General features: G+C 36.2%; 1 protein-coding gene across 4 annotated transcripts in view; it reads left to right on the forward strand.

Annotated features, from left to right (window-relative positions):
- The window catches only part of BCL11B (BCL11 transcription factor B), a 155,898-nt gene that overhangs the window by 59,748 nt on the left and 68,870 nt on the right, over positions 1-27,280 (forward strand). For 2 of the 4 annotated variants that reach the window (XM_088149864.1, XM_088149865.1), the window contains exon 3: positions 11,826-12,032. The exons of the other annotated variants lie outside the window; for them this stretch is intronic. In XM_088149864.1, the coding sequence (XP_088005990.1) occupies positions 11,826-12,032 (207 nt within the window). The remainder of the gene's footprint in view (positions 1-11,825; positions 12,033-27,280) is intronic. 4 annotated transcript variants of the gene reach the window in all.

The raw sequence follows: 27,280 nt of genomic DNA on the forward strand, positions 1-27,280 counted from the left end.
CATATCCTCTCCCATTAAAGTATGACCTCTCCCTAAGATGCTGTTTCTATGGAGATTTGAAACTTGTCCATTGTGTCTAGTGTTCTCTCAAACTGTTCATACACTCTGTGCAATCCTTAAGCCTCTACAACAGGAGGAGGCACAGAGTCAGAGAAATTTGGTAAAAAAAATCCACCTTCCTGCTTTTTCAACAGTGTGTACAAGTCCCTTTCACAAATACACAAAGTCTTTCAGTTCCCAGAAAGAAGTGTCAGGTTGGAACCCAGGGTCTTTTAGCACCCAGTATAGACCATTCTGGCTGTGCCACAGGATGCTTTCCAGAACAGTGCACACACATGACTGAATATCCCTTGGGAGCGAGCTGATAACACTAAAACAAAAATCATTGATCATCTGATGGTCTGTATAGGTTTGACACTGCCCAGATTATAGATTTTCACTGTCTATAGTCTTTCTGAGCATTTGCTTCCACTTGAGAAGCCCTGTTGTCGATTGCAGTCATAGAAATGAAATTCACCACGCACCTTCCAGAATCACATAATGAAAACCAGTGCATCAAGTTTCCCAGTAGAATTATCCTTCTGTAGCTCTATTAGTTTTTAACCAAAACATAATTACTATTTTAAAAAAGCCCAATCTTCTTCTCAGGGTATGCTTTATGAGGAAATAGGCTTTTCGTCTGTGAGCAAACAGTATATTTAATTATGATTTCCCCTTGCCTGATCCAATCTTGCTACTCACTTAGGCCTTTTTTCTATCCCCCATTTTTAAAAGAAAGCAGCTGATAAAACACTGAACCAATGATTTAATTTTTTTTTAATTGTATGGATTCAATTGGGTTATCTGCCTATCTTGTTTGTGAAATTTTGTGCTGTCTTTGCTGCTCAGGCTGTGACTCCCCAATCTTCTGCAGCTCTATTTCCATATTCCTGCATGCTTGTTCTTTGTTAATCACTTGGCAAGCGCTTATTTGAATATTAAAAATTTCTTTAATCATCAAAGGCAGGAGCACAGCTTCATGAATATTCATATTTTTTCTCCTCAGACTGGATTCTAGTTCATTACCCTGCAGTAAAGCCAAACAGTCATCAATCGCTCTCATTACTGCCGCTGGCGTTTTGATTGGCTGCCTGCTGTTGGTAGCTTTCTCCCCCCCCCCAGCTTTTTTGTCGTGTACCTGCCAACAACAACAACAAGGAAAAAAAGCACACACCCAACAATACAAGATTTTTGGGGGGATTGAAAAACAACTTCACAAACTTGTCATAGAGTCCTCATCACTTCTCTCCTCCCCAATTTCTCTCTTTTATTTTAAATTCAAAGCGCTTTTTTTTTTCAATAAAAGGAGAAACTTGAGCTTCAGAGATGAATATTTGTCAAGAGAGTTGACGTAAGTTTCATTTGCATAATGACTTTGTACTTCTGCATTAATAAAATTTGCATATGAAGCCACGTTAATTACTCCTGATCATGCTTTTTGCATTCATGCATAGTAATTTTCTCTGACTTGTGAGAATTAATGTCTTGGCATGGGGGGGTGGGATAGACAGGGGGAGGCAGTAAGGGGGCTATCAAGTTTCCATGCCAGTGTCCCTCACTTTCAGCCTCTCTCTTTCTTGCTCTCAACATTCCTTTTTTGATCTATGACTCATTTATACCAAATCAGTAGGAATTCTGGATGTAAAGAAATGCATCATTTTAGAATAAATTCTTGCTTGCTTGAAAAAAAAAAGGAAGCAGATTTAAAGAGACTGTTAGAAATCAGTTGCTATGTGATCTTACACATTCAAAAAAACTTGCTACCTATGCATTTTGATTAGAAATAAATTTTGGTTGGTGCATTGGTAGATGTGGGTGGGCATTCATGCTCTTTTGACTGTCCTTCAGTGTGTTATATGTGTACTTGTTCTTACCTCTCTTTTTGTATCTATGTATCTTGTTTTATGTGCATTATGGTATACTGAATACCATCTTGTTTTGGAAGAATATTCATTTAAACAATTAATAAGAAAGAAGTGAATCAGCCAGGTTTTGGAAAGGCTTTACAACATTTCTTTGCTAAACTGAATTGTATATGGAAGCAGACTAAAGTCTGTCTAAACACCTATGAATGGCAAAATCATACAGCAGAACCACAGTGATTTTCAGTCAATATCCATGACAGGCAGTGTTGCTTTAAACACTTCAGAAAAATTTGGGCCACTTACCTATCCATTGGTATAACAGTATGATTGTTCATAGGTAAAAGGGTCTAAGAATGTCAGTAGCCAGTACAGTTCCTTGAATAGCCTTGTGCCTGCTATTGTCTTGTAACACAAAGACACACATAGGATTTAAAGCATCTTTTGTTTCAGTAGCATCAAAATGCTTTGCACAGGGCATCAAAATATTCCCTCCACACACACACACACACACTCACAAAACCTGTAATGGCAGGAATGTTCATTCACATTACAAATGCCTCTTCTTTGCTTTCGCTGCTGTATTTACAGTGGTGAGATGTTAAGTTAACAAAAGGATAGGTTGATTTAAGCTTCATATGTGACAACAGCAGCTTCACATCCCAGTTTAGTTGACAGATACACCTGAAATTCTTTGAGAGCCATAGTCGTCTTGTTTTGACTGGAAGCATATGCTGTATGCTAGTTCCATGAGACCTAGAATAATTGTGACTCTTTGTGAGACACATAAAAGTACACAAGTTTTTTTTTAAATGGCATATACATATATGAGTTGTGAAGGTCTACATAATATATAAGTCTGAGCATTTTGTTTCTAGCATCTATGAAGCAGTTTGCAGTTCTTCAGTAAAAAACAGTTTATCTTGAAAAATGTGTGAGTTTTGTAAATAATTTTGTGTACAACTTACACAAAAAGAAAATGGACATGCTCCCACTGTGAACATCAGAAGAATCTTAAAAGAAGCTATGCCTCTTACTCAAGCAATCAAAAGCAAAGGAAAAAAAGAGTGAGTGCAAAAATTGTGTTCTTGCACAGGTTTTTGTTTTGTTTATTTTAATATGTGGGTACAGTTATACATTAGCAGTGTTTTCCCACAGATCTTAGATACAGATGAAAATAAATGAGGAACATACCTTAAATGTGGCAACCCAAGCCTTTTCTGTATAATGTTTTAAATTTTATTTGGATCTTGTGGTTTGATTTTCTTTGCTCTCGCTTTCTTTTTGTGTGCGTGTATGTAGCTTATGTGATGAGAGAGGAAGTACAAAAAAAATTCTTAGATGTGTTTGGTATTCATCAATGTCTACAGTCTCAAACCCAAAGTTCCCATCTGCAGTAAAGATATTTAATCTAGGCCAAGAAACTATTTGTTTCATACTCATTTGCATTGGGGATGATTGCTGAATGACAGGGTAAAGGTAAAAGTGAATTTGATTACTGTTAATTGTTCTATTTTTAAAAAGCCAGCTTATCTTGTTGTGAATTGGATACTTTTAGTAGATGAAGTAAGCTGCTCCAGAGACCTGTGGGGTTTATAGAGATTTTTTCTCTGTTTCCCTAATGGCCATACAGGAAAATCAAAGTATCAGAGAGATTGCATGTTCAAAAGCAGACTTAAATTCAAGCCATACTTACTGGCATTCTTCCATGAAAAGCGGGGGGGGGGGGGCTTTGAGTATTCTTGATAGCTTCTGATACGGAGACTCCAGTTCCAAGTTTTGTTTCACTGTAGGAAAGATAAAAATGAAAAGTCACATTAGTACTGAACCTGGTTCTTCTGTTGTGCTACTTCAAAAATTGGCACAGCCATGTAACTATAATTTAATGATACCTTATGGCCTAAAGAATATACCAATATGTAAAATAGATAGAGTGTATTCTATATGCTAATATATCCCCTATGGAATAGGTCTGACTATCTAGAAGAGATTCTTACTGATATTTTGGGGTCTTTTTGATTTAACAAGACAGAAAGTATTAATAAAAATATTATTTCACATGATTCGGGTCTGCTGTATTATATTGTACTTGGCTTGATTTATTTTTTTCATATAAATATGATTCTGTTAATATGTTTATAATATTTATGTGCTTTAAACTACTTAGAAGACTGTATAGCCTTGAAAAATGGAAAAAAATGAAAATAACAACAGTGATGGTGATAATTGGTAAGCAGTCCTAGTATGAAATATAAATTTTTGAGCTGAGCATCAATGCAAACCTATTCTCTGTTTTTAATTAATAAGCATTGATAGTTTACTTTCATTTATTTTTCTCTAAATGTAATCTATATGGACATTAAAGGAAGGGGCAGAATTTTAATTTTTAAATTGAACTATTCTAAAAAACATTAACTAGCTTTTTAGGCTGGCTAAATGGGACTCCAATAGATCAAATTGTAAGGCAAATTTTGCTTGTGATTGGCAAAATCTCATAACAGTAATGAGCAACACAAATTTTAATCTGCATTTTACTGGTATAATGGTACAATCTGGATTTTTCTAAGGCATTCATTGAAATTATGCTGTGTTTTCTGAGACTCAGTTTGTTTTAGAATACAGAGGGACCTGCAATAAAATGTTGCAGTATGAACTGGCTTTTGCTCTGTGTCCCCCCCCCGCCCCCATTAATCATGCCTGCCTTCCGTCCATCACCCAGTTTTCCCTTCCAACAGGGTGTCAGTATTCAGTGCCTATTGAACATAGCCTTTCTTCATTTTCCTGGTTTTGTTCTAAACAGTTTTCTGTTTTTTGTTTTTTTTTTGATTCTGCAAATCCTGGGTTTTCTTGAGGATGTTCTCACTTGCCTACATGAAGACGAGCACTCTGACTGAGGGTATCATATCTGGGCTGTAAAAATCCAGACAACCATAAATGACAAAAGAGAAATGGCTTTCTGTATGTAGTAGTCAGCTACATTTTTGTACTTGTTTGTGTGTGTATGATTTCCTGGGCAAATAGAAATACGGCTTGGTTTCTCCAGCACTAGAAGCAGATTTAGCACTCAAGAATCCAGTTAATTTGAGTGAGAGTTCATATATTTTGAAAAGTCGTGCTTCCTTTAAACAGCATTGTTTGCTGTACTTGAACCAGCACTGAGTACAAATTCAAAAACTCCAGAGTTACGATGCTGGTAAATTAAGCACACAATGTATTTCAATCACCTGTAGAAAAAAAATTGTGATGTTTGATAATAAATGATACGTTGCAAGAAAATGTGACAAAAAGCTTACTGTAAAATATGAGGGCAGTAAAAGCAAAGTGCATGACAATTTACTAGTTCCTCCTGCTTCTGCTATTCCATCATATCCTGATATTTTGGTTTTCTCCAAAATCTAGGATAAATGTAAGAGTTACAGTGGGGTTAACCTTGAAGTCTCTTAAAACTATAGCACTGCAGAAATGAAACTGGAGAAATCTTAAAATGTGTAGAAAAATCTCCTCTCCATCCTTCTAATGGGGACGGCTAAGCTTGCAGAAACTCTTGTAATTTTTGCAGTAGGGAAATAATTACTATATTCTCCAATTTGGAGCCAGCTGAAACCAACAATCTCTACAATGAAATGATATCTCAGCTATTACTGAGCAACATTGTCTACATGATCACTTACATTTATTTTTAATACTGGAGATTTTTTTTCTCTGTCTCAAAGCATAATTCTAATGTGTGATTGCTTTCTTTTCATGGAAAACACTGCATATTAAACTGCTATTATTAATTTATTTGTTTCTAACCCATTCTTAATTCTAGAATTTTAGGAGATATACAAGAGGTTGACAAGCTTTGCCTTTGGTGCCAGTGTTAGATACAGGTAGTCCCCGGGTTAAGTACGCCCGGTTTATGGGTGACCCATAGTTAAGAACGGAGCCTATAGCAAAATTCAAATTAAATACACAATTATTCAAATTAAATACACAATGGTTTGAGTTAATTATGCAATACTACTTATACAGTATTATACAGTAATACTGTTCCAGCTTACGACTAAGGACAGACTTTGGGAATGAAACTCGTTCTTAAACTGAGGACTACCTATACTATAGGATAGTGTATTTTTCCCCAGCTTGGCACCCTCCAGATATGCTGGATTCACCCATCGGTCAGCACAGCTGTTAGGACTATAGGTTGGGAAGTGAGGGGAGTTATAGTCCAGTACATCTGGAGGGGACCAGGTTGGGAAAGGCTGCCTTTTTTGCTTTTTCTGCACTTATCTGCAGTTGTTTTGAATAATTTTCCTCATTAGTTTTACCTATTAAGAATCACTTTGTCTAACAGAAGAGGCTGTAGCCCTGACTGTCTTAGAATCATCTTGGCAGCTGCTCAAGAGCCCAAGGGATGTGACTCAGTACAGAAGATATTAGCCACCCTCATATTTAATTGAGGTGTGGTTTGTGCAGACAGTTTGCAAAGTCTTGGTCAGAATAAGTTACATAACATGTTAAGGCCTGTGGCCTTTGTGCAGTCTGGTTTGTTAAATTCTAGAGAGAAGTTAAGAAAGGTGAATGGTATGTGCCTTTTCGAGTTCCGTGAAATTGGCTTCTCAAAATTCTCCATCCTATTTGGAGGGAGGGTTATCTTATCAGCATTTTTTTTTTCACATATGAAAATAATTACTCCAGTTTTTCATTATGGGCGCAGCTAAATAACAATGACAATACTGTAGCATGGGTTCTTTCTTTCCAGCGTGGATATTCTTTGTTGCTTTTGAAAATAGCAGGAGTAGGAATGATGTTGGTGGCCATTTTGTATTAGGGTCATGCTGGAGCACTATTTAGGGAAATATAGGCCTGTCATACCTGGGCTGCAAAAACCCGGAACACCAGTAGATGGCAGCAAACAGATTCAGAAAACTCTAATTCTTTACTACCATCTAGTGGTTGTCCGGATTTTTAAACACAGATATGATAGCCAAAGAAAATAAGAGTGGAGAAAAATCAGAGCAAAATTGTAAAGTGAGCTTAAAAAAAGTGTGTGTGGGGGTCAAGCTGTCACAAAAATCTCTTCTGAAAATATAATCTCAGCCTGTGGCTGCTTTGAAGTGAGATTAGTGATTTTGACAAACAAGTTTTTTCTCTAGCTCTGGGAAGCAATTATCACAGTGAATGTGAGGCACATAAAGAATCAACAACACTCATACTTTGTAGGTTCGATGAAACTAATAGTGTCAGTAGTAATTGCAACATTACATAAATAGAACAGACATAGATTTTTTTAAAAAAAGTAGAAACTAGCATTTTAAAATAATTTTGGGGTCCTTCTTTGTTCATGTGTCTTTCTTGAGGTATTAAAAGATCATGACACTATTTGTGCGTTTTCTAAATGCCAAGGAAAGTTATTTATGTATATTTAGACATTCCACGTCTGCCATCTGCTTTCATTGGCTCGGCAGAGAAGTCACCTCCAGATTGTAATGTAGGTACAGTTTCTGTCAGTGTCTTATTTTACCTGTTTGGGTAATAATTTGAAATGAGATCAGAAGGTGGGGGAGTGAGGAGTAAATAATCTGAAGGTCCAGAATCTATTTTAAAAAAAATAAAAATCACAAAGGACACACAATTTATCCTTGATGCTGTGGAGCTCAAGTATTTGTGCCAAGGATTTAGGCCCTTCACTTGTGGTTTGGCAACAACTTCACACAAATGTTTTGCCCTGGTAGTCTCTTAGCCATTTAAGATAAATGACAAAATCAAATGCAGCCCATGCAGACTCGAGTGCTGAATGCAGTGCCAAAGATGAAGTACTTCTATTGGACTCACATCTGTAGCTATCTGATCAACATGCTAGCTGTAGTTTTCAGACTGGGACAAACTGAGATGAAAAAACATTAGGAGGATTAATGCTATTTTTAATGAAAAACTAGGCCTTCTTTGTTCTGGCTTCAAATAGAAGGAGGAAATCATAAGTAATAGTTATAGTTTGTTTATATTATAGTAGTATTTATATGTCACTTTTCCTCAGATGTGTCTGAGATGGAATAAATCCAATAACAATAGCAATTAATAAAGGCATAAAACAATAAAACTGTACTGAAACATTGAAACAACTTTAAACCATTACTAGTATATTAAAAGACTCCCCACTTGAATAGCAGATTAAAAAGAAGTCTTTTTTTCCTGAAAAGCAAAGGAGATGGACCAGTTTTAGCTCCCAATGGAGAACAGTCTGAAATACAGCATACAGGCAACTGTAACCAGGAATGTTTGTTTCTGCTCATACTCAGGCATATTCATAAAGAAGCAGGTAGTTGTGTAGGTAATCAGCACATAAGCTGTTTACAGATAAGAGAAAGCAATTGCAACTTTTGCAGAACTTTCAGCATTTGAGTGATATGATCATAATACAGTACCATGTACTGCTTTGCAGCTCGGCAGTTCCTTTTTGTACCATTTGATTCTTCTGGAAGTTCTTCAAGCATAGCCCAATGTGAAAAAGCTTGCTGTATGATGTGATAAGTGTGATATGAACAAGGCACTTGTTGCCAGATCATACTGACTCTGGAATGGTCACAGATGGCAAATTTTAAGTAATAATTTACTATATTCCTTGCCATTGCCACCACTTGTAGATCCAGGGGTCCTTTACTACTAAACAGCAGTCCCAAGCTACAAGTATGATATTTTATGAACAGAATGACATATTCCAGAACAGAGTGGATCCCAATACCTAGCTAAGGGTTTCTGCTAATCATAGCATGTTGGTATCTTATCTGGATTCAGTCTCTGCCTTCATCCAGTTTGTTATTGAACACAAGCAGTTTTCAAAGGTATTACATGTTACCTTAGAGTTAGGTGACAGAGAACAGTACAATTAAGAGTTATTACTATATGTTGATGACAGTACACTTCAAATGATTTCTTTCAGTGATTTTAAGTACCTTTTAAATAACATAAAAGAATAGAACTGCATGGGACACAATAGGCAATCGCTATAATGCTAACAGGTGTCCTTTAGCACTATTTTAGGTACTATAATATAGTGTCCATATTGTAATACAAGTCTATCCCACTAGACATATTTAGAAGCATACTGAGAGCATCCAAAAGCATTCTTATGATATTACAGGGGATCCGTTTCTTATCCCTGACATCCACCAAGTTGACCAAGGCACTTTCTCTGTTAAAAGTATAATTTAAATACCTTTGGATAATTTCTAAAATAAAACCAATAGCTCATTGAATCCTTGAGTGGGAACAAAGGTATTGAGTAGAAAATGGCTATGGAAGGTAAATGTGGCTACATTTCCTTTCCCTAATCCCCGTATTCCATTGTGGCTTGACAGTTTTGATAGTATGAATGTAAATAGTGAACAAACTTAGGTGTTTTTATAGGATGCATTCTATTATTTGTTTTATTGTATTCCTATTTCTTTCAAAAATGTGATTTTTGGGGGGATATTCTAGTGTAGATAAGTATTTTATTTAAATAGCTGGAAATTACAAACATGCAGTGTCAGGTATTTTTAAACTCCTTCATCTATGAAATTCACATAAAATAAATTGTCAGCCTATTAGACTTGTAAGCTTATTACAGAAACTGGTGTTGATTATTACAGTAACTATATTGATTCAAGGGCATCAGGTAAACGTTAGTTGTAGCCAAATACTTGAATACTTATTGAAAACTGGATACAGCAGCCTGAGTTCTGACTAAAAGTTAACTTCATGCAATAAGTGTCTGTGTTACGCTTTTATTTAATTGCTTAAGTCATTCTGATTACTGCCAAGAGAGCAAGAGGGAAAGCATTTCCAACGCACCAGAAGCAGAGACTAAATACAGTTCTAAATAACAGATGATTTCTAGATATGTGTGTATGTGTTTTAAATGAATAATACAGTTTGAGGATACAGTGCTTCTTTCCAGCTATTAGCAACAAAGAAAGGTTATGTTCTGTATAGACTTAACATGGGAAATATAATACAGAAATAGAACATGCAGAATGTATTATTGGCTACAGCTCAAGTGGCGACGAAGCCATGATGGCCCATAAATGCTTTATTCTGGGAGCTCGATTCCTGGCACTTCTGTGAAGCTGCTTGAGCTATGAGTTGCGGCACTTTGTGTTAGCGTGCTGGGCCTGGTTCAGTAGTAACTTGGCAAGCAGCTCTCCCCCTTTTTCTCTTGGTGAGTTGGATTAGGACGGCCATAAAACAGTAATCTCCCTTTCGATCTGGTTCCTAAGCACATGCCCTCTGGCTCCATACTGCCTCTAAGATGACTTATCTTGTACATCGTCCCTTCCTATCACTCTTCCATTTTTGGTGAATAGTGTGTTTCTTTATAGCAGCAGGAATGTTGCTGAGATCTCTTACGGGGTTATTGTGGCAGGATATTTCCTATGTACAAATCTGTTTTATCAGAGGTAGTGTTTTTTGACCTGGCAAATTATGGTCAGAGCAGGTCCTGAGAGTGGGTAAAAAACACACAAGCTACCAAGAGGATTTTAGCAACTCACAGTTATTTAATACACTGTTGGAAAACTGTTATCTAAATATAATTTTTTTTGTACAACTATTTTGGTTTTTAGGACAAACAAAACAACAGTATGAATTTATATTTGTATGCAACAACTGGCATGTTCTTTTTAAAGCACATTTCTTTTGCTGCTTGGCGCTTCCAGAAATAAATCACACATTTTTGGAGACTGACAGAAGTTTGTTAGGATGCCGGCCATTTTGCCACGTGATACATAGCTAAACTCTGTCCATAAACTTTTTGCTTATACTACACAGGAATTAAAAAGAGAAAGAGAAAGAGAACCAATAAACAGGTAATAATCTAGTCCAGAGATAGACTAAGATGCTAGTGGCTGTATACTGAATCTACCAATGTCTTGAGAGTTACTGAGGAAGAAGAAAAATAACACAAAAATAATTGTTTACATATTTATATTTATAGTCCCTTCCTTTGAGAAGATGTGAGGTAGGCAAAAAAAATATTCCCTCAGCAAATATACAGACCAAAAAAACCCCCCAAAACAGCCAAACCAAATAAAATAACAATGTTCAAAATTTATCATCTGAATCAGAGGCACTGAGTATGATTTTCATAGACAAGTTTTGTCTTTGGTATTATGACTACAACCTTTGTTCATTCACTTATTTATATATTTATACTATTTTTATGCTGCATCCCATACAATTGTACCTTGATGGTTTACAAATAAATAGTGTTAACACATTAGGTATTTAAAAGAAAAGGGGAAGAAACATTCATCCAGCTTTCGTATAGGAAAGGCCTGAGTGAAGAGCAAGGCGTTTCTACTGACCACCCTCTCTCTCTGCCGTGTGAGTTTGTGTAATGGGAAGAAGGAATAACCATGAAGAACAGGAGGAAGAGCCGCAACCAAGACAATGGTCACATAAAAGAAGTCTGAGTCCAGGCCAGAACTGTAACCTGAGAAAGTATCTCAGACAAGACTCTCCCTAGGTCTCAGGAAGATAGGGAGAGAGGGAGAAGTGCATTCAGACTTGCAAGATTATTTTATTATAACCTTATAATAAAAGTAGTATTATCATTCATGTCTTTGGTTTCTTAGTCTGGTCTACTATGAAAGGCTGACATCAATCATGCTAGTCCCAAGGCGCTTCCCCCTCCCTCCCGTTATCTTCCTGAGAACTAGGGAGGGTCTTTTCTGAGACACATATTCACGTTACAGTTCTGGCCCAGATTCAGATTTCTTTTATCTGACCGTTGTCTTGGTTGCAGCTTTTCCTCCAGTTCCTCAAGGTTATTCCATCTTCACATTACAGTTTGTTAAGCAAATATGTACTGTAAGTAATGCCAGCCCTACATTGCTCCTGTTCTCCATCTTTGCTTTCAAACATCGGTACCACTGACAGATTTTTCTATTGTTTTTTCCTCAGGGCCGTCCAGGCCTGCAAAGCTGCCGGCGGCCTCCATAACTGCCTCCTCCCACCCTCATGCATCAGTGATCGCACCGCCACCTCTCCGTGCTCTAACCTCAGTCCCGCCCTGCCTGAGCCTGCCCTGCTGTGGTGCGCGCGCAATCTCAGTTGGCGGGTCTCAGAGTGAGACATCAGGCACATTTGGATATCATTGTCAGTTGTCAGGTAACAGAAACATTTTCTTTTTGCTCTCTGAAGGTCAGCTGCCAACCTGATATATCTCTGGAAGCATCAGGCCCATTTGGATATAAGGACAGAGCTAAAGCACTAGAAATCTTCCCTATCATTGCCGAGACAGGAATTGAAACCAGTTTGGTCTTGCTTTGCCGGGGGTGCAGGCTAGTTGATCTCAGATGTTGCCACCAACACTGGGGCTGATGGTTTGTTTATGCTGCATTGTGATCAAATGTCTGAGAATCCTCATACAAATGTGATACTCTGATATCAAGATTTCATCTCTCTGGGCTGTTTATGCTAAACTTAATTGGATAACAGTTAGCATCTGAAGTCTTTCTTCCTGATGATTTGCGTTCTTCAGATCTCATTGGAACATGGCATACTTGTGGTCTGCACACTTTCCCTCCACTGCTATAAAAGCCTCTCATTAATTTTGTCTTTGTTCCATCACTGACTTGTATGGAAAGCAATGAAAGGAAACCAATCTTTATGGAAAAGACTTTGTAAATATTGAATACCACTGAAAGAGTAGTCCACTAATTTTACCCAAATTTGGCCAAAACCCAAAGGAAATGGGAGAAGTTCAATAGCTGGTGATGACCCATTGAAGTCCCTCTGTTAGGACACAATGAAGCAAAACAAGTATATCTTTGCAAAGTGCATAATTTAACAATGGCATCGACTGCCACAGCATTTGATGACTGCTAGCTTTAATGACTACTAATTAGAAGGGCTATAAACAAGGTCCATGCAGAGGTAACATGCCTTTGAATATCAGCTGCTTAGAGAAAAGAGTTGTTGCCCTCAAGTTTTGATTGGCCGCAGTGGGAACCAGGACACTAAATGAGATGGATCTTTAGGCTCATCTTTAGTCCTTAAATAGAAATGGCAAAATCAGACTGAATTGTGGAGGAAGAATTATTGCTCAAATAGATTCTTCCAAGCTTTCAGTGATTGTCTGAAGTTGGTCAAAACTTTGGTTATGCTCTGAATGAAGTTTGAACAATGCCTTTTTGAGAGGGTGTCACTAAATCTTACCCTTTTCCCCTTGTAATATATGCAACTACTATAATAAGAGAGTCCTTCCAGAAGATCAGGATTTGATTTCTACCACAAATGTTCACAATATAAACAACAAAAAACACACAGTCTTACTTATCTACAACTTTTATTATGATCTAGTAAGAAATGTGTAGCAAAGAGATGGAAATACAAAAGAGAGAAGTAACAACTTCATATGGAGATAAAGAATATAAGAGAAAGAGAAAAGGTGAGAAGTGGGCCAAGCAAGAATGCATGAAATATATGAGTTGCAGTAAAACATGAATTCCACACATTTCTACATAAATGTAAGTTTAAGGAGTTTGCCTCATATTTTAACACTCTTTCATACCATAGTAGCTAGCATTCATTTATTGCAGCAAGTTAGTTACACATATTCTCTAAGGCTTTTGCTACTTATTATTGTAGTTGTACATTTTATTTATATAGCATATACTGCTTTGTGAGGCATAAAAGTCCTTGCCCCAAACTACTTATAATCTAAAATATATTTTTCCCAGTAGGCATCTGAACGTGAAAAAACACTGGTAACCTGTTAGTTACTGTTTCTGTTTGATGCATTACCTGTAAAAATTGAGAACATGTGACAAAATTTTACCAAATAACCATGACGTGCTGCTAGCATGGATGACATTAGCTTGAACAAATGTGAGAATTTCTTTTATGTAGAGTTGGCTGGGTTAAAAGCAAGTGTCTAGTTTTAGGCCACATGTAGCTTAGTAGTTACTTTCCAAGGTTAATATTCATTTATTGGTTTCTTATGACCTGGACGCAGCTTTGTAATATACATAAGACCTTCATAAAGGAAATAGTAACCTAATTTTTCCATATTTTTGTATGTGAATAAATGATGCTGTCATAGCATTTTAGAAAAACAATCCATATTCAGAGAAGAGGGATCACAGAGGGGAAGTAGTTGGATAAAAGTTTTAAAGTAGAGCATAAGTTTTAAATATAGGCAGTTTATTTTATTTTAACATTTGTAACCTGTACCTCCCTGCGTCCAGCAAAACATGCAAAATAATAGGAATTAAAAATAAATACTGGCAATATAAAACAGTGCATTAAAAAACAGAGCAAGAATTTAACACACAATCTGAAGAATGTTAAAATAAAATTTGTAGAAAAGACAAAGCCTTGAAGCATAGGTGGAGTACAAAGAAGGAGATAGTTTTTGGGGGTTGAAAGTTCTAAAAATAAGTCTTGATGTCTGATGCCACCAAACACTCTCCAGAAAGCAAAGATATGCACAGGAATGTCACAATAATTAACCTTAAAAGTTGGTAGGCTTATGTGTGGCTTACAAGTAACTTGTCTTGTTCCAAACCATTAAGGCCTTGAAAGTAATAACTAACATCTTGGGGTTCTCTTAAAAACATAACAGGCAGCAGCAAGTACCTTTGGTGCTATAAATATTCCAGAAGAAATATTGATATCTCCCACTAAAAGGATCCATCTTAGAAAGTCTCATCTAGTTGGTAATAGACAGTAGTAGAAAAACCTCTTTTGTTTGCATGTGCAAGATCTGAATGTGTAAGACAAGGAAATGAATCTGATAACAAAAATTCCTGGGAAGAAATAAGAGGTCAGTGATAAAGACTGATTACATAAACTCTAGCATTTATTTGAATGATGTGGTTGGTTTACTTGAATGAGGAGTTTTGCAGTTACTATTGCTAATATTTTACCAGTAAATATTTACTTCTATGCAATTTATTTAGCATAATATAAATATGAGCCCATAAGGAAAATGTGGCAGGCAAATGCTATTATATTTGCATACTGCCTCTGTGATAAACCGACACCAATAACGGAGAGGGTAAAAATAACAAACAAATCTAAGATTAGGTAAGAAAAAATAAAGCATGCAGAAATAACATTGCACTTTCATATTTTCACTTCCTCCTTCATTGGTGGACACTTAGCTTTTGGACTGATCTTTAACAGAACAAAAGATGGGTACTGTTGTACTGTTGTTGAAGTCTCAACCTGAGAGAATATTTTAATATCAAGCCACACACTGTATTTATGAAAGTAGTCATTTGAGTTTTATTTATGGTTTGTTTGTTAAATCTATATTCTGTCTTTCATTAGGAGCTCTTAGCAGCATACATAGCATTCCATCCACCAGTTTTTCCCCACAACAACCCTGTGAGGTAAATTGGGCTGAGAGAGAGTGGCTGGCCTGACATCAACGAGTAAACATCTGGAGTTGAGGGTAGACTTGAACCTGGGTCTCCTTGGAGCCAGTCCAGCACTATATCCAATCAGCACATTGGGTTTCTTGAAACACTTTCTCCTGTTTGGCTTGGAGGTACTTAACCCTTTATTATCATCTTCATGGTTGAGAATGGAAAAAAACAGGTCACCTGTAAAACAATGAAGATGGTAAATTTTGGGCCCTTGTTTTAAGGAAATCAAAGATAGAAAACACTTCCAGCATGGGTGATATAACAATGCTAATTATCCAGTCTTAAGATAGTAATATAGCTTTGCATTAGTATTTGGGTGGGAAAAGTTCTCTGTTTTGATATATTCTGGATCTTATTTGTTTCTTCCTGCCACTAATTTGCTTCTGATATAGTCACATATACTACTGTTTTATCACTGTTCTAAAGATTACTTGCTCTGAAAAAATATGTTTGTTTCAAGTCATGTTTTAAGTACTCAGAATAGGACATGTAATCAGCCATTGCTCAATTTGAAATGAGACCTTTTTAGGCACAATGGAAAATACATAGAGTCTTTGACTATGGCAAGCAAATCAAGATTTGCTTTTTAGCAGTTGATGCATCACCAAGTTGAAATTCTGTTTTATTGTTTGCATCCATATCTTTGTGCACGGTGGTATTTTTCTAGACTGGATGACTGATGAAAGCCCATCTCATCTCAGTGTTCTTCATGATTAAAAGTAGAATTCTCATAATTGTTTGGTTGCTTGAGATAAATGGGAAATATTTTGGTGGCTTTGGAATAAAGGTGATAAGAAATTAAATCTCCATGTATTGTTATTAAAGTCTTTATCTTAGTTAGGGACAGAGTTATCTTCATCTACCATCTTTTTCATCCTCTTTACTTTTCTTCCAACTTCAACCTATCAAGTCCCTTCCACAGCTTTTGCTTTTCTGCCATCTACTGTGACAAAGTTTAAAATCGCAAGCTTACCTTCATACATATTCACCTTCACAGCATTCACCTACACATACATAAACAGTCCCACATCCTTTTGTGCTGCACAAAATAGTCATTTCAGCCTTAGAATCTATTAAGCACTACTCTGTTCCCTAGTACTAGCATTTCCCCACAAATACAAAGAATGAACCCTCCTTCTGCCACTGCTATTGCTGTTAGCTTTTCTGGGAAGAGGAAGAGTGTCTGTGTCTGTGCTTGGAGATATATTCTAGATTTTTAGGCCCTTTCCTTCCTCACATCACTTATTACAGTATTACATATACAAAAAGCATACATTTCTTCTTTTGGCACTCCTGCCTGTGAATATCTTTCTCCTAGCAATTCTGTTTTCCTGTAGTGTTATTTTGCCCTCTTGGAACAAGGGGTAGGAATGGAAAGGAAAGGAGAAACTCTTGCAGAGCAGATCGCATTTGGTGGCTCTCAGTTTGCACATCTTCCAGTTGTCCCAGCAACAAAACAGTCTCTCCTACTGGGCTTTCCAGCTGTGCAAGTAGCGCTTCTCAGAAGGCCAGTGAGAGGAGAGGGTGTGTGTGCTTTTCTTATCAAACAGGTCTGCATATGAGCTGTAAACTGCTCAACACCTGACCTCTGGAAACCCTGAGTGTAAATATCTGTAAATACTTTCTGTGTTCTTCTTAGTCCATGGGCTCAGGATAGCATGCCCTCATGGCTGCAACTATCTGAATAAAGATGGTCTCATTCATCTCCTTTAGCTGTTGATTCAGCACAGAGTCAGCCTCAATAGCTTTATATTACTTTGACAACTGATTTAATTTATATGAAAACTTTGATGGTCCTTCTATGTTGCATGATAATTGGACCCAAAGGTTTATTCTGGATCAAAGGACAGTTCTCTCCTGCCCTTTCCCCAGAAACTTTCACATGGTTTGTCCATTTTTTTGAGGAGAAATCATGGACTGTTCTGTTCCAACTAGATGGTTCTCATGGAGGGCTACTTCTCCAGTACAGTATTTACCAGTTGCTATTCCTTTTCAGTTTGATTTTTTTTTTCCTATTTCATTTTCACCAGCCATATTGTGGCAGCAGCATATTTTCTCCTGATCATTGGGTAGCAGTCAGGGTTTTTGCAACAGTGTGGTCTCCTGCTTGGCTGCAAGCTAAAAGCTCCACTCATTTGTGCATATATTTATGTGTTTAACTGGCTAGCCTAGGTTTGAGTTCCAGAAGAACTGAGGCAGGATACCCACATAGAACGCCAGTTGTTTGTGATGGTTCCCAAGGACTACAGTTCCCATATATTTTTATACCTTGACGAGCCCATTAAAGGTTGGCCAATCTCACTTTGACAGTTTCCCCATAGCTCCTGGTATTTTTCCACCAAAGTGCGATTACCTCAACCAGTTCTCATATGAACTATCTATTGCTTTGGGAACAACAGCTTTTTGTGTCTTCTTCATTTGGTTATTTTCCACATGTTGTTCCACATTTTCCACATGTTCCCACATGTTGAAATCTTCCTAAGCAAACCTTTCTGCCTTTTTGTCCTGATTTGAATAGGTATTGCATACATGTCCAGTCATACAAATACTTTCCATAAAGCTACATATGATCACTGTACTACGCTTTATATAATGACTGATGTGCTAGTGAAAATATACTGGCATTAATAAACAGATACATGATTCATTAATTAATATGGTTATCTAACATACCCTGACAATCTTTTATCATTGTAGACCCAATTATCTGGGAGTTCCTCCCCACTGAATTCAGTAGGACACAGAATTGAATTTTCATACAGAAGATTGTGCTCTGAGTTGTGCAAGAGTCTAAATGACATTCATATGATGTTTTGTAAGCCTCAGAAATGGCAAGAGTGCTTACAGTGGTCTTTTTTCTTCCCCTTTCTTTCTGCTAATGCTAGTTTAATTTACTACATGTTTTAAATTGTATATAAAGTCAGCTCAGGGAAATACTATTGCAAGATAAGTCCATTCCCTAACACGTTGCTTTGAAATATCTGCAGACATCTCCATTGCCATGTCCTTTTTGCCTTCATGGGGAGGTTTCTCTCAGCTGAATTGAATTCTCCTGTTGAAACATTTTAGTGTCTTTTTAATTAGAAGCTGGGAGGGAATCACAAAATTCCCAGGCTTGTAGTAGATGGATCAAAACCAACATATTACTTCTTTTTTGATTAACTTGTTCTGAATAGTGGGAGGATGACGGGGGAGAAGTTGGAAGTAGTTCTGATAGAACTATATAAGTTTGATGAAGTCACCTAGACTTGGAAGTATTTATAGAAAACCACAATTCTTCAGGTAGGATATATGCACATACATGCACATGGGCACACACAGTTTAGCACTGTTTTGTTTCTCTTTGTCCTCTAACATATATATCTATCAAAAACTACTAAATGGATTTACTGTTAGTGCTGCCTCCTAAAGCATACTACATTTCAGTGGTCTCCTTAGATATCATTGAATGGATAAACTCCTTATCTTACTTTGGAAGTTATCTTGCTTTATCCTGTAACCTCAGAAAAGTTTACATATTTTTCCTTTAAATACAGATGCTTTTATTTCCAGAGGTATCCGAATCTATTGTTGCTCTTTTTAAACAAGTCATAATATATTAAAAGCTAGATGTATAATTACATGGGTAAGAGAGCTCTTGTGGTCATGTGACCCTCATCTGCCTCCAGAGGCATTCTTTTCAATGGAGGGAACACAATATGCAGTTCAGTGAATTGAACAGTCCTTATAGATGTAGATTAATATATGAAATTATTTCATGCCATATCAGGTGACTTCAACATCTAGCTTAGCATTGGTGAGAGAGCTCCGTGTATGCACATTGAAAGGCATATAGATATGCTTTACTTGGCAAGCAAATTTAGATTTGATTTGTAGTAATTGATACCATTGCTGAATAACAATTCCTTTTTTGGCACTTGGATCCGTACTTTTGTGCACAGTGGCATTTTTGTGATGGCAGTCAGCACAGCATGTTACAGTTGAAGGCCTTACTTACTCTGTTTTAGTGCTGTAGGTTCTTGCTGGCTATATGGATTCCTCTCCATTTTATAGGTCTTTGTAGCTATTATACCAGGGTTCCCAAACTGTGAGATGTATCTCCCTTGGGGAGGTGCAGGCAGAGTCCAAAGGAGGTATGAAGATTTTTATTTTTAATGTCTTTATTTAAAAAATGAAGTTTCATACTATTGTTTTCATTGTACATTTATGTTCATTTGGGTGTTTGGATTTTTAGGGGAGGTGTGTACATTAAGATTACATTAAAGGGAAGTGTGATGGCAAATAGTTTAGGAACCCTTGTATTACATATTAGTATAACAAATTTGTGCCAATTCACTCAAGATACCTTCTTATTTAAAATAATGATACAATAGAAAATAAATATGATGCATTAAAGGAAAATAGTAGTAGTAATTAAATTAATGGTAATAGTAATAGTAATTAAAATAGTAACTAAAATAGTAATAGTAACTAAATTAATATAAATTAATACTTTTGATTTATGATTATCAGCAGTCTTCCTGGTAGCATCCTTTTTTCTATAGGCCAGAACAGGTCTTCATTTTTTGATTCTTATTCTATGAAATGCAGAACCTGGTGAATTCAATAGAAAATAGCCTGCTAAAAGCATAGAATATGGCTGGCGTCCTTTGTATGTGTACCTTCAGCTTTAGTTTTCATAGTGAGTTAGATTTCATTGATAAATACTTCATTAATAAACTACTTCACAGGGTTTTATGAATATATTGGGTACACATGAAGAAAAATAGTTAATTGTCCAATACCAGGGACACACATACAGACACAAATATGTTTTACCAGAAAGTAAACAGATATCTATATATCTGTATATATATAGATTTATATATATATATATAGATTTCTTATTGTATATTGATGGATATAAGGAGGTAGAAAAACAATTAATGAGTTGTACCTGTTAAGGAAAAAAAACACGTGGCCAGTGACAGACTTGATTAATTGCCAAGTCTATGAAGTTCAAGGTCTGGCACTAAGGAATGTATAAAAACCTAGTTTGGAGAGTTTAAAACAATATATTTGAAATTCTTTGACTGCATTAGTCATTAAGATGTTCTTAAAAGCTAACCAGTGATCTTGCAAAGTAAACATCCGTCTAATTTTCTGCTCCCTGTATTGCTTAGCTAGTTGGTGTTCTCATGGTATAGTTTAGAAGAGAACATGACTTATATAAGCTATACCTATAAGAAAATAATGGGATTGAACTGGAGGGTATATATGCATATAGAGATATGTTTAAATAATAGTTATTTCTCTCTCTGCCTCCTCTTCACTATTATCCTTAAACTTGTTTTTGTTAGATTTATATACCAACTCAGCCAATGAGAAGTCTAGATTGGACCACCCTTGCTGGAAGAAAGGAAAAGAAAAAAAGTCTGATGCAATTAATACAATCTGTCTAGAAAGCTGCATTATTTCAGAAGCATTTATCTTAATAATATGGTATGTGTTCTGCACGTTTCATACTGAAACAAGATGCAAGCGTTTTTTCATTCCAGACTGGGTTTATTAAAACCGAGGATCAATGGGAAAACAAAACAGTAATCAGAGTAGAGAATGCAAACTCATCCATATTTTTGTTTTAAAAAAAAACTCATCAAGACTTGAAGAGAACAGATATGGTACCATTTTTTGTGATATAGCCAGTTAAATCATTATGCAGACCAGACACTCTCTAGAATTGCATTGGAAAATATTCTGCCCTTGTTCCCCTTATACCCGTTTAGGTGAGAAAAATGGTAAGAAGAACTTGGGCTATTTATTAAGTACATATGCAGACAAAAAACTATAAAGGCATATATTAGTACCACATATACTATGTTCTAAATATAGAATTTTCCCTACTGAGAAAATATAGCTTTTAATAAGGTGAAAACTGCTGAAGGTTAGGCTTAGCAAGCATTACTTATTGATTTTGATGAAATCTATATAATATCCGGAAAAATTGAATTTGTGCATGATAGTTTCATTATGTGCAAATATGTAAATGCCCCCCCTTAGCTCAGACAAAAACAATGCTGTATTTATATTTTTTCATCTAGCTTTATCTCATAGACAAACCCAATCAAATGGCTGAGTACACACTTGTTTTACATAGTTTTAGAATATGGTTCAAATATGAATGAATGTAGAAAATATAAATACTGCATACACAAAAGAAGTCAACCACTGTAAGCATTGAGAAAAAAGTAAAATTTGTTTTTGAGGATTCTTTCCCCCATGTACAGTGATTCTGCTGTTAGTAAGGTAACCAATGTTTTAATTTTGAAAAACGGTACTTAAATTGATTCAATCTGGTAAATTATCATTATTTAGAGAACAAACGGTAAAAATATTAAAAGATGTTAAAAGTACATGCTTGCGACTTCTAGGCATTTGATGTTGTATATTTCTGTGTGCATGTTAAATTGCACACTTCTCAGGTAGAAGCAGATAGTATAATCTAAACACCAAGAGAATAAAGATGCAACAAAGACAATGGTCCATCAATTACAGAGTTAACTGGATTTTATTCTAATACTCCAGCCCAAGAGCCTGAACTCTTCAAACATTCCAAATGTAGAACTAAATCAAAGAATTCTGCTTCAAATCCATACAAGATGTTGCTGTCTGTCTCTCCCCCCACTTTCTGACATGAGAAACGTTTGGAAGTATAGTTTCTTTCTTTCCCTTTTTATAGCTATCTTAAAAAGGAGTTTGGATGTTTAGCACAGCTGGTGCTCATTACATTATGCACTATCAATAAAATAACATGTGTAATTAATTTTTAATGCGATGCTCTATGCAGTGCTTTAAAGCAGTTACTGTATGGGGGGAGAGCTGACACTGGTCAACAAGCATCAGAAATATTAAAAGTGAAAGCTCTATCTTTGCATTTTAAAAAAGGTGTGGAAAAGAGACAGTAGCTGTCATCAGCTTGCTGTTCCTTGGCCAGGCATAATAGTCTGGAACATTGTGTGTAAAATGCAGGGAGACTTGAAAAAGAAGAGTATTTAAATAATAACCTGAGCCATGGGGTACAATAGATAGATGTTTGGCTGGGATGTGCAAGACTACGCTGAAATCCGCACTCAGTTATGAAGCTTGCTGTGTGGCCTTGGGCAAGCCTCACATTTGCTCCAAAAGGCCATTCTGAAAGTCTTAGAAATGAATGTAATATGGGTAGGATGCAGATGTAATGGTTAAATTTGCCTAATGTAGAGGTTCTTTTTTTTTTAATGAGTCAGGCTCTGCTCAGAGAGCAAAACTCTCATCAGAAGAGGTAAATGTATCCCTGGGACTGAGAAGAAAGTTTTTCCTCCTTTTGTCTACCAATTTTGTATTAAAACTCAAGTCGCAGCTTGTAAATATTAAGCAGGGGAATCCTCTGGGAGAAGACAAATCTGAATTGAAGTCTAAAAGAAAACAAAGGGGGAAGAATTTGAGATTCTTCCAGGAAAATCATTCAAAAATAATATGAGCCTTCATTTTTTCTTGTGGCTTTTGGTTGGTTATACTCAAAATAAAAACCAACGTTCTTTGCTTCATATTTGGGGAGGGACGCTAATTTGGAAGACAGAAAGCCAGGAGGAGGCCTGAATCATTTGCTCTGATAATTGACCAAATAATAAACAAACCTATTTGCACTTCTGTTTTCTTCTCTTTCTCTTCTGTATGAATTAGAGTGAATGCCATTTTCAAGAAGAACAAAACCAAATGGTGATTTTCATGATATTGAGGTGGGGATGGGAAAAGGAGGGGAATGTCAGCAAGGGTTCCAGCTATGGTTCTCAGCAAGTCCTATCTCTTACTGGGATCCTGCATCTTTAAAAATTTTATAGAAAGTAGTCACTCCCTGGACATGATATTTTTCATTACAAGTTTGCCATCACAGGGAAAGGTACACCTGATGATTTTGTGTTGTTGTTCTAGGCAGCTATGATAGGTAGAGCAAATCTCTCAGGATATAGAATAGGTAACTTGACTTGTTCAGCTGATATATTTACCTCAAACCTCTATTTCTGATTTTCCCAAAATTCAAGGAAGGATTATTGTTTCATGGAATTGGCTTAGGGGAGCTATTTAAGGAATTTCAATTGGGAAAGAGGGGCTTGGAGAGTAAGGTTGCCATGGTTTAAAAAGCCTTTGCAATATAAAAAGTATGATTGCTTGTTAAAAAAACAATGTTTAAAAAAGAGTTCACTGCTTCTTCAAGCACTGGCTGGCTTTCCTCTTGAAATTTAAGGGAAAAAATACTCTCATGGGGACATTGTTCAGAGGGAACATCATCAAACTGCCATTTTTTAAAAACTTTGCTCTATTTTTTTTAAATTACAGGTAGTCCTCGCTTAATGACCATTTGTTTAGTGACCATTCGAAGTTATGATGGTGCTAAAAAGCTACTTACAACCAGTCCTCACACTTATGACTGTCGCAGCATCCCCGTGGTCATGTGACCACGATCCAGGCACTTGGCAACCAGCTCACACTTAACAACAGTTGCAACACCCTGGGGTCATGTGATTGTCATTTGTGACAATCCCAGCTGGCGTCCAGCAAGCAAAATCAATGAGGAACCGCATGATTTGCTTAAGGACCATGTGATTCACTTAACTGTGGTGATTTGCTTAACAACTGCCACAAGAAAGTCGTAAAATTGGGTGCAGTCATGTGATGCCTCACTTAACAACTACCCTGCTCAACAATGAATTTTCCAGTCCCTATTTTGGTCAATAAACAAGGACTACCTGTATGTCCTTCATTTTTGAAGTAAGCCCAGATCCATATCTTTCAATATGATCCTGCCCTACTTCACATATAAAGTGTGTGTGTGTGTGATGTTTAGAAAAAAAGTAGCATGAAAGGAAGAATGCTGGCCTGTTCCTCTTATAGCTTATTTCATTTACAACCTTTCTCCCAGTTACATTTCTCTAAAGAGGGCAGCCCTAAGAAAATGTTAGATGAAGCTTTTGCAATTGAACATCATGCCCTAAAGACACAGGCAGGCCATTATTCTGTGCCATTAGGGACAATGATACTTCTGAATATAATATAATCTATATAATATAATACATATAATCAAAGATACTACTTCTTGAAGATCAAGCTTTATATCAGAAAAATCACAAACTGAAGATTATTTTCCAGTCCATTGATGGAGCAGTCAAATGCTTGGGTAAAATGTAGTATATTTCCTTAATCAGAAATTGAGCAAGAACTTCCATTTTTTACAGTAACATCACCTTAGCAACAGAATAAACCACTATGGTTGATTTGTGTTGTAAAATCAGCCATACTACCTTATTCTTACAACTCATCAGTTTTACTAAATGCAATCAGTCAGCTGAATGTCTCTTTGCAAACACCTCATTAAAAAAAAAAAATTAAGGATATAGCGGAGAGGAAGGCTTGTCTGAAAGAATAATCTGATAGTAAATGAACCAACAAATTAGGGAGTATGGGACCTGCATGCACTTGTGCTCAGCACAGAAGTTTAGTCCTAGGTTTTTGGATGTACACATATAATAACTAGGTATTTCCAGCTATTTTCTCATTATCTTAATAAAAACACTTCACTTGACACGTGCTGTATGATGTTCTTCTTGTTACATGAAAATTAGCTGTCTTAATGCCTATACTGTGCATTCTGTCCTCTTTACGTGCACACATACAGGGCAATTCAGTGTCTGTAGAAGGTTGCCGAGGATAGAACTGTGTAAAAGTACAACAATAAGGTATTTAGTAATCGATAGACCTTTGTAGGGATAGGGCTGAGTAGAGTAACAGAGATGTTAATTGTTGTCAGAATTTAATTCTTCAGTTATAGTTAATAAATTGAAACATATTTGGACAGAGATATGGTATTGTCAACATTTTACTGGCTGTTTTGCATCTAACACCTGACATACTGCTAATGTACTAGCAGGGTAGATAAACAGTTAGGAGCCAGGGATGTTCAATGGTTGTCGGTGCTGTATATTGTATCAATTTGTACTTAGGAACCAAAGTTTACAAGGGTAGATTTATATATTTGCCTCTGTGTGTGAGTGTGCGTGTAAAGTAATCTTTTACATCGAGGTAAACATCTACATTCTGGTATAGATACAATAGTTTGGTAAATGGCCATATTTTGCAATTGTCAAAATATGGCAATGGAATTTCTTTCTACTTGATCCTTCTTTTTCTGACAGTGAAAACTTGTTTGACATTTGATCTAGTACCTAACATAAAAGTTTTGCTTCATTATAGTGAACTCTACTTCTGGGAATTAAAACCAGGATTAGATTTGAGGTTGCTGGTTTGAGAGTAAAGTATGGTAAGTAGGAATTATAGTTATACTATAACTATTAGCTCAACCCAGAAGTGAGGATTGAATTCCTACTGAGTAGTCTGCCCATGAATAAAATATAGACTGCTCCCTATGTCCGCATGGGTAATAGAAATGCTTATATGGTGAAGGAGTTTTTAGGGATGTCATATCATAGACATGTGATTCAGTTCTCAAGCAGCCATCCCATATATATATTATATGTGTGAAGGCTTCTTCTCTGCAGATGATGTGTTCTGTGTGCAGTTGTTTGAGGGATGGACTGATAGTGGAATTATTTGGCATATCCCCATTCCCATATTGACATATGCATTTGGTATAAAGGGCTGGGAAATAATGGTTTTCAGTAATCAGAAACAGGAGAGGAAAGGAACTGAGCTTATAGAGATGAGATGAGGAAGAATTAAAATAAAATATGCATAGCCAACAGGAAGAAGATTCTCAATTACCAAATCAGGGCATCAAAAGTAGGTCAAAATGTACATTTGGATAATTCCTTCAGATATTCTGTATCATTCTAACCATCGTAGTAAACTTGCTCCATATAATCAAACTGATGCATTTTTTCTCCAGTCCATCATTTGAACGTATTTTAGAATATTTCCCAGAATATTCTGTTAATATATCATGTTTCTATGACCTGGTTCATACATCTTGATGAGCTATGTTTTAATGAGCAAGTCACAACTGGCTACGTTTTCAGAACAAGCTAGCCTAAACAAGGAAATTACATGATGGGTCTAGCACAGTGGGTCAACCCAGTCTGTGACTGACATGCAGGATTCCAAAGGGGTAAGTGATTGTAGAATTAAATCATTTGGTGAAATATTTTTTAGTACAAAGAAGAGTAATACATTATCCAAAACACTCATGCAAAAGATAGTTCCCCATTTTGAATTATATATTGTAGTTTCAGAGTATTCAGAAATCAATCAGTAAAAATAATTATATTATATATTATATAATATATTATATATATTATATATATAATAAAAGAGTTTTGCGAGCATTTTACAGATTCTCTTGAAACCATTTTTTTCAAACTCATTCTTGAAATTAGAGTGCAAAGCAGGTCTTAATTTTGGATGCTCCTAATATTTTGTGCAGTATTACCAATTTTTCTACTAGGCCAAAATTTTGAAGACCACTGGTTTGCATCCGGTATAATAAAAATAAGATACCCCCATAGGTGCCTTGAATCAAACTGCTTCCTTCTATGTGTTGTGCAACTATTTTTGTAGCATAGAATTAATGAAATATTGAAAAATAAATGTTGTTAGCAATCAAAAGATAGCAGGGAAGAGGGGATTTTCTGGTGTATCTTGCTAATCTTAGCCAGTTTGATAAAGCCAGGACAACAGCGTTTAGCCTTTTTTTGTCTTCCAAGGAGTGGGAAATGAAAGACTGATTCAGTATGATGCCTCTGAAATATGAAACAAGTTCAAATCCATTCTGAAGGAAGTTTACCTTTTTAAAAAATGAATTTGTCTAAAAGAATTAGAAGTGAACTTATGGAAGGTGTGAATGTTTGAGATGATAGGGGCATTTACAAAATGTCCATAAAAGTGCACTTTTTAATCCCTTTCTATATAAATTATGTGAATCTCTGGATAAAGAAGGACCACGTTACACAGCTA

The sequence above is a fragment of the Python bivittatus genome, unplaced genomic scaffold (assembly GCF_059951505.1).
Source record: "Python bivittatus isolate LINGU-HERP-01145 unplaced genomic scaffold, Pbiv_v1 ctg000580_np1212, whole genome shotgun sequence".
NCBI lineage: Eukaryota > Metazoa > Chordata > Lepidosauria > Squamata > Pythonidae > Python > Python bivittatus.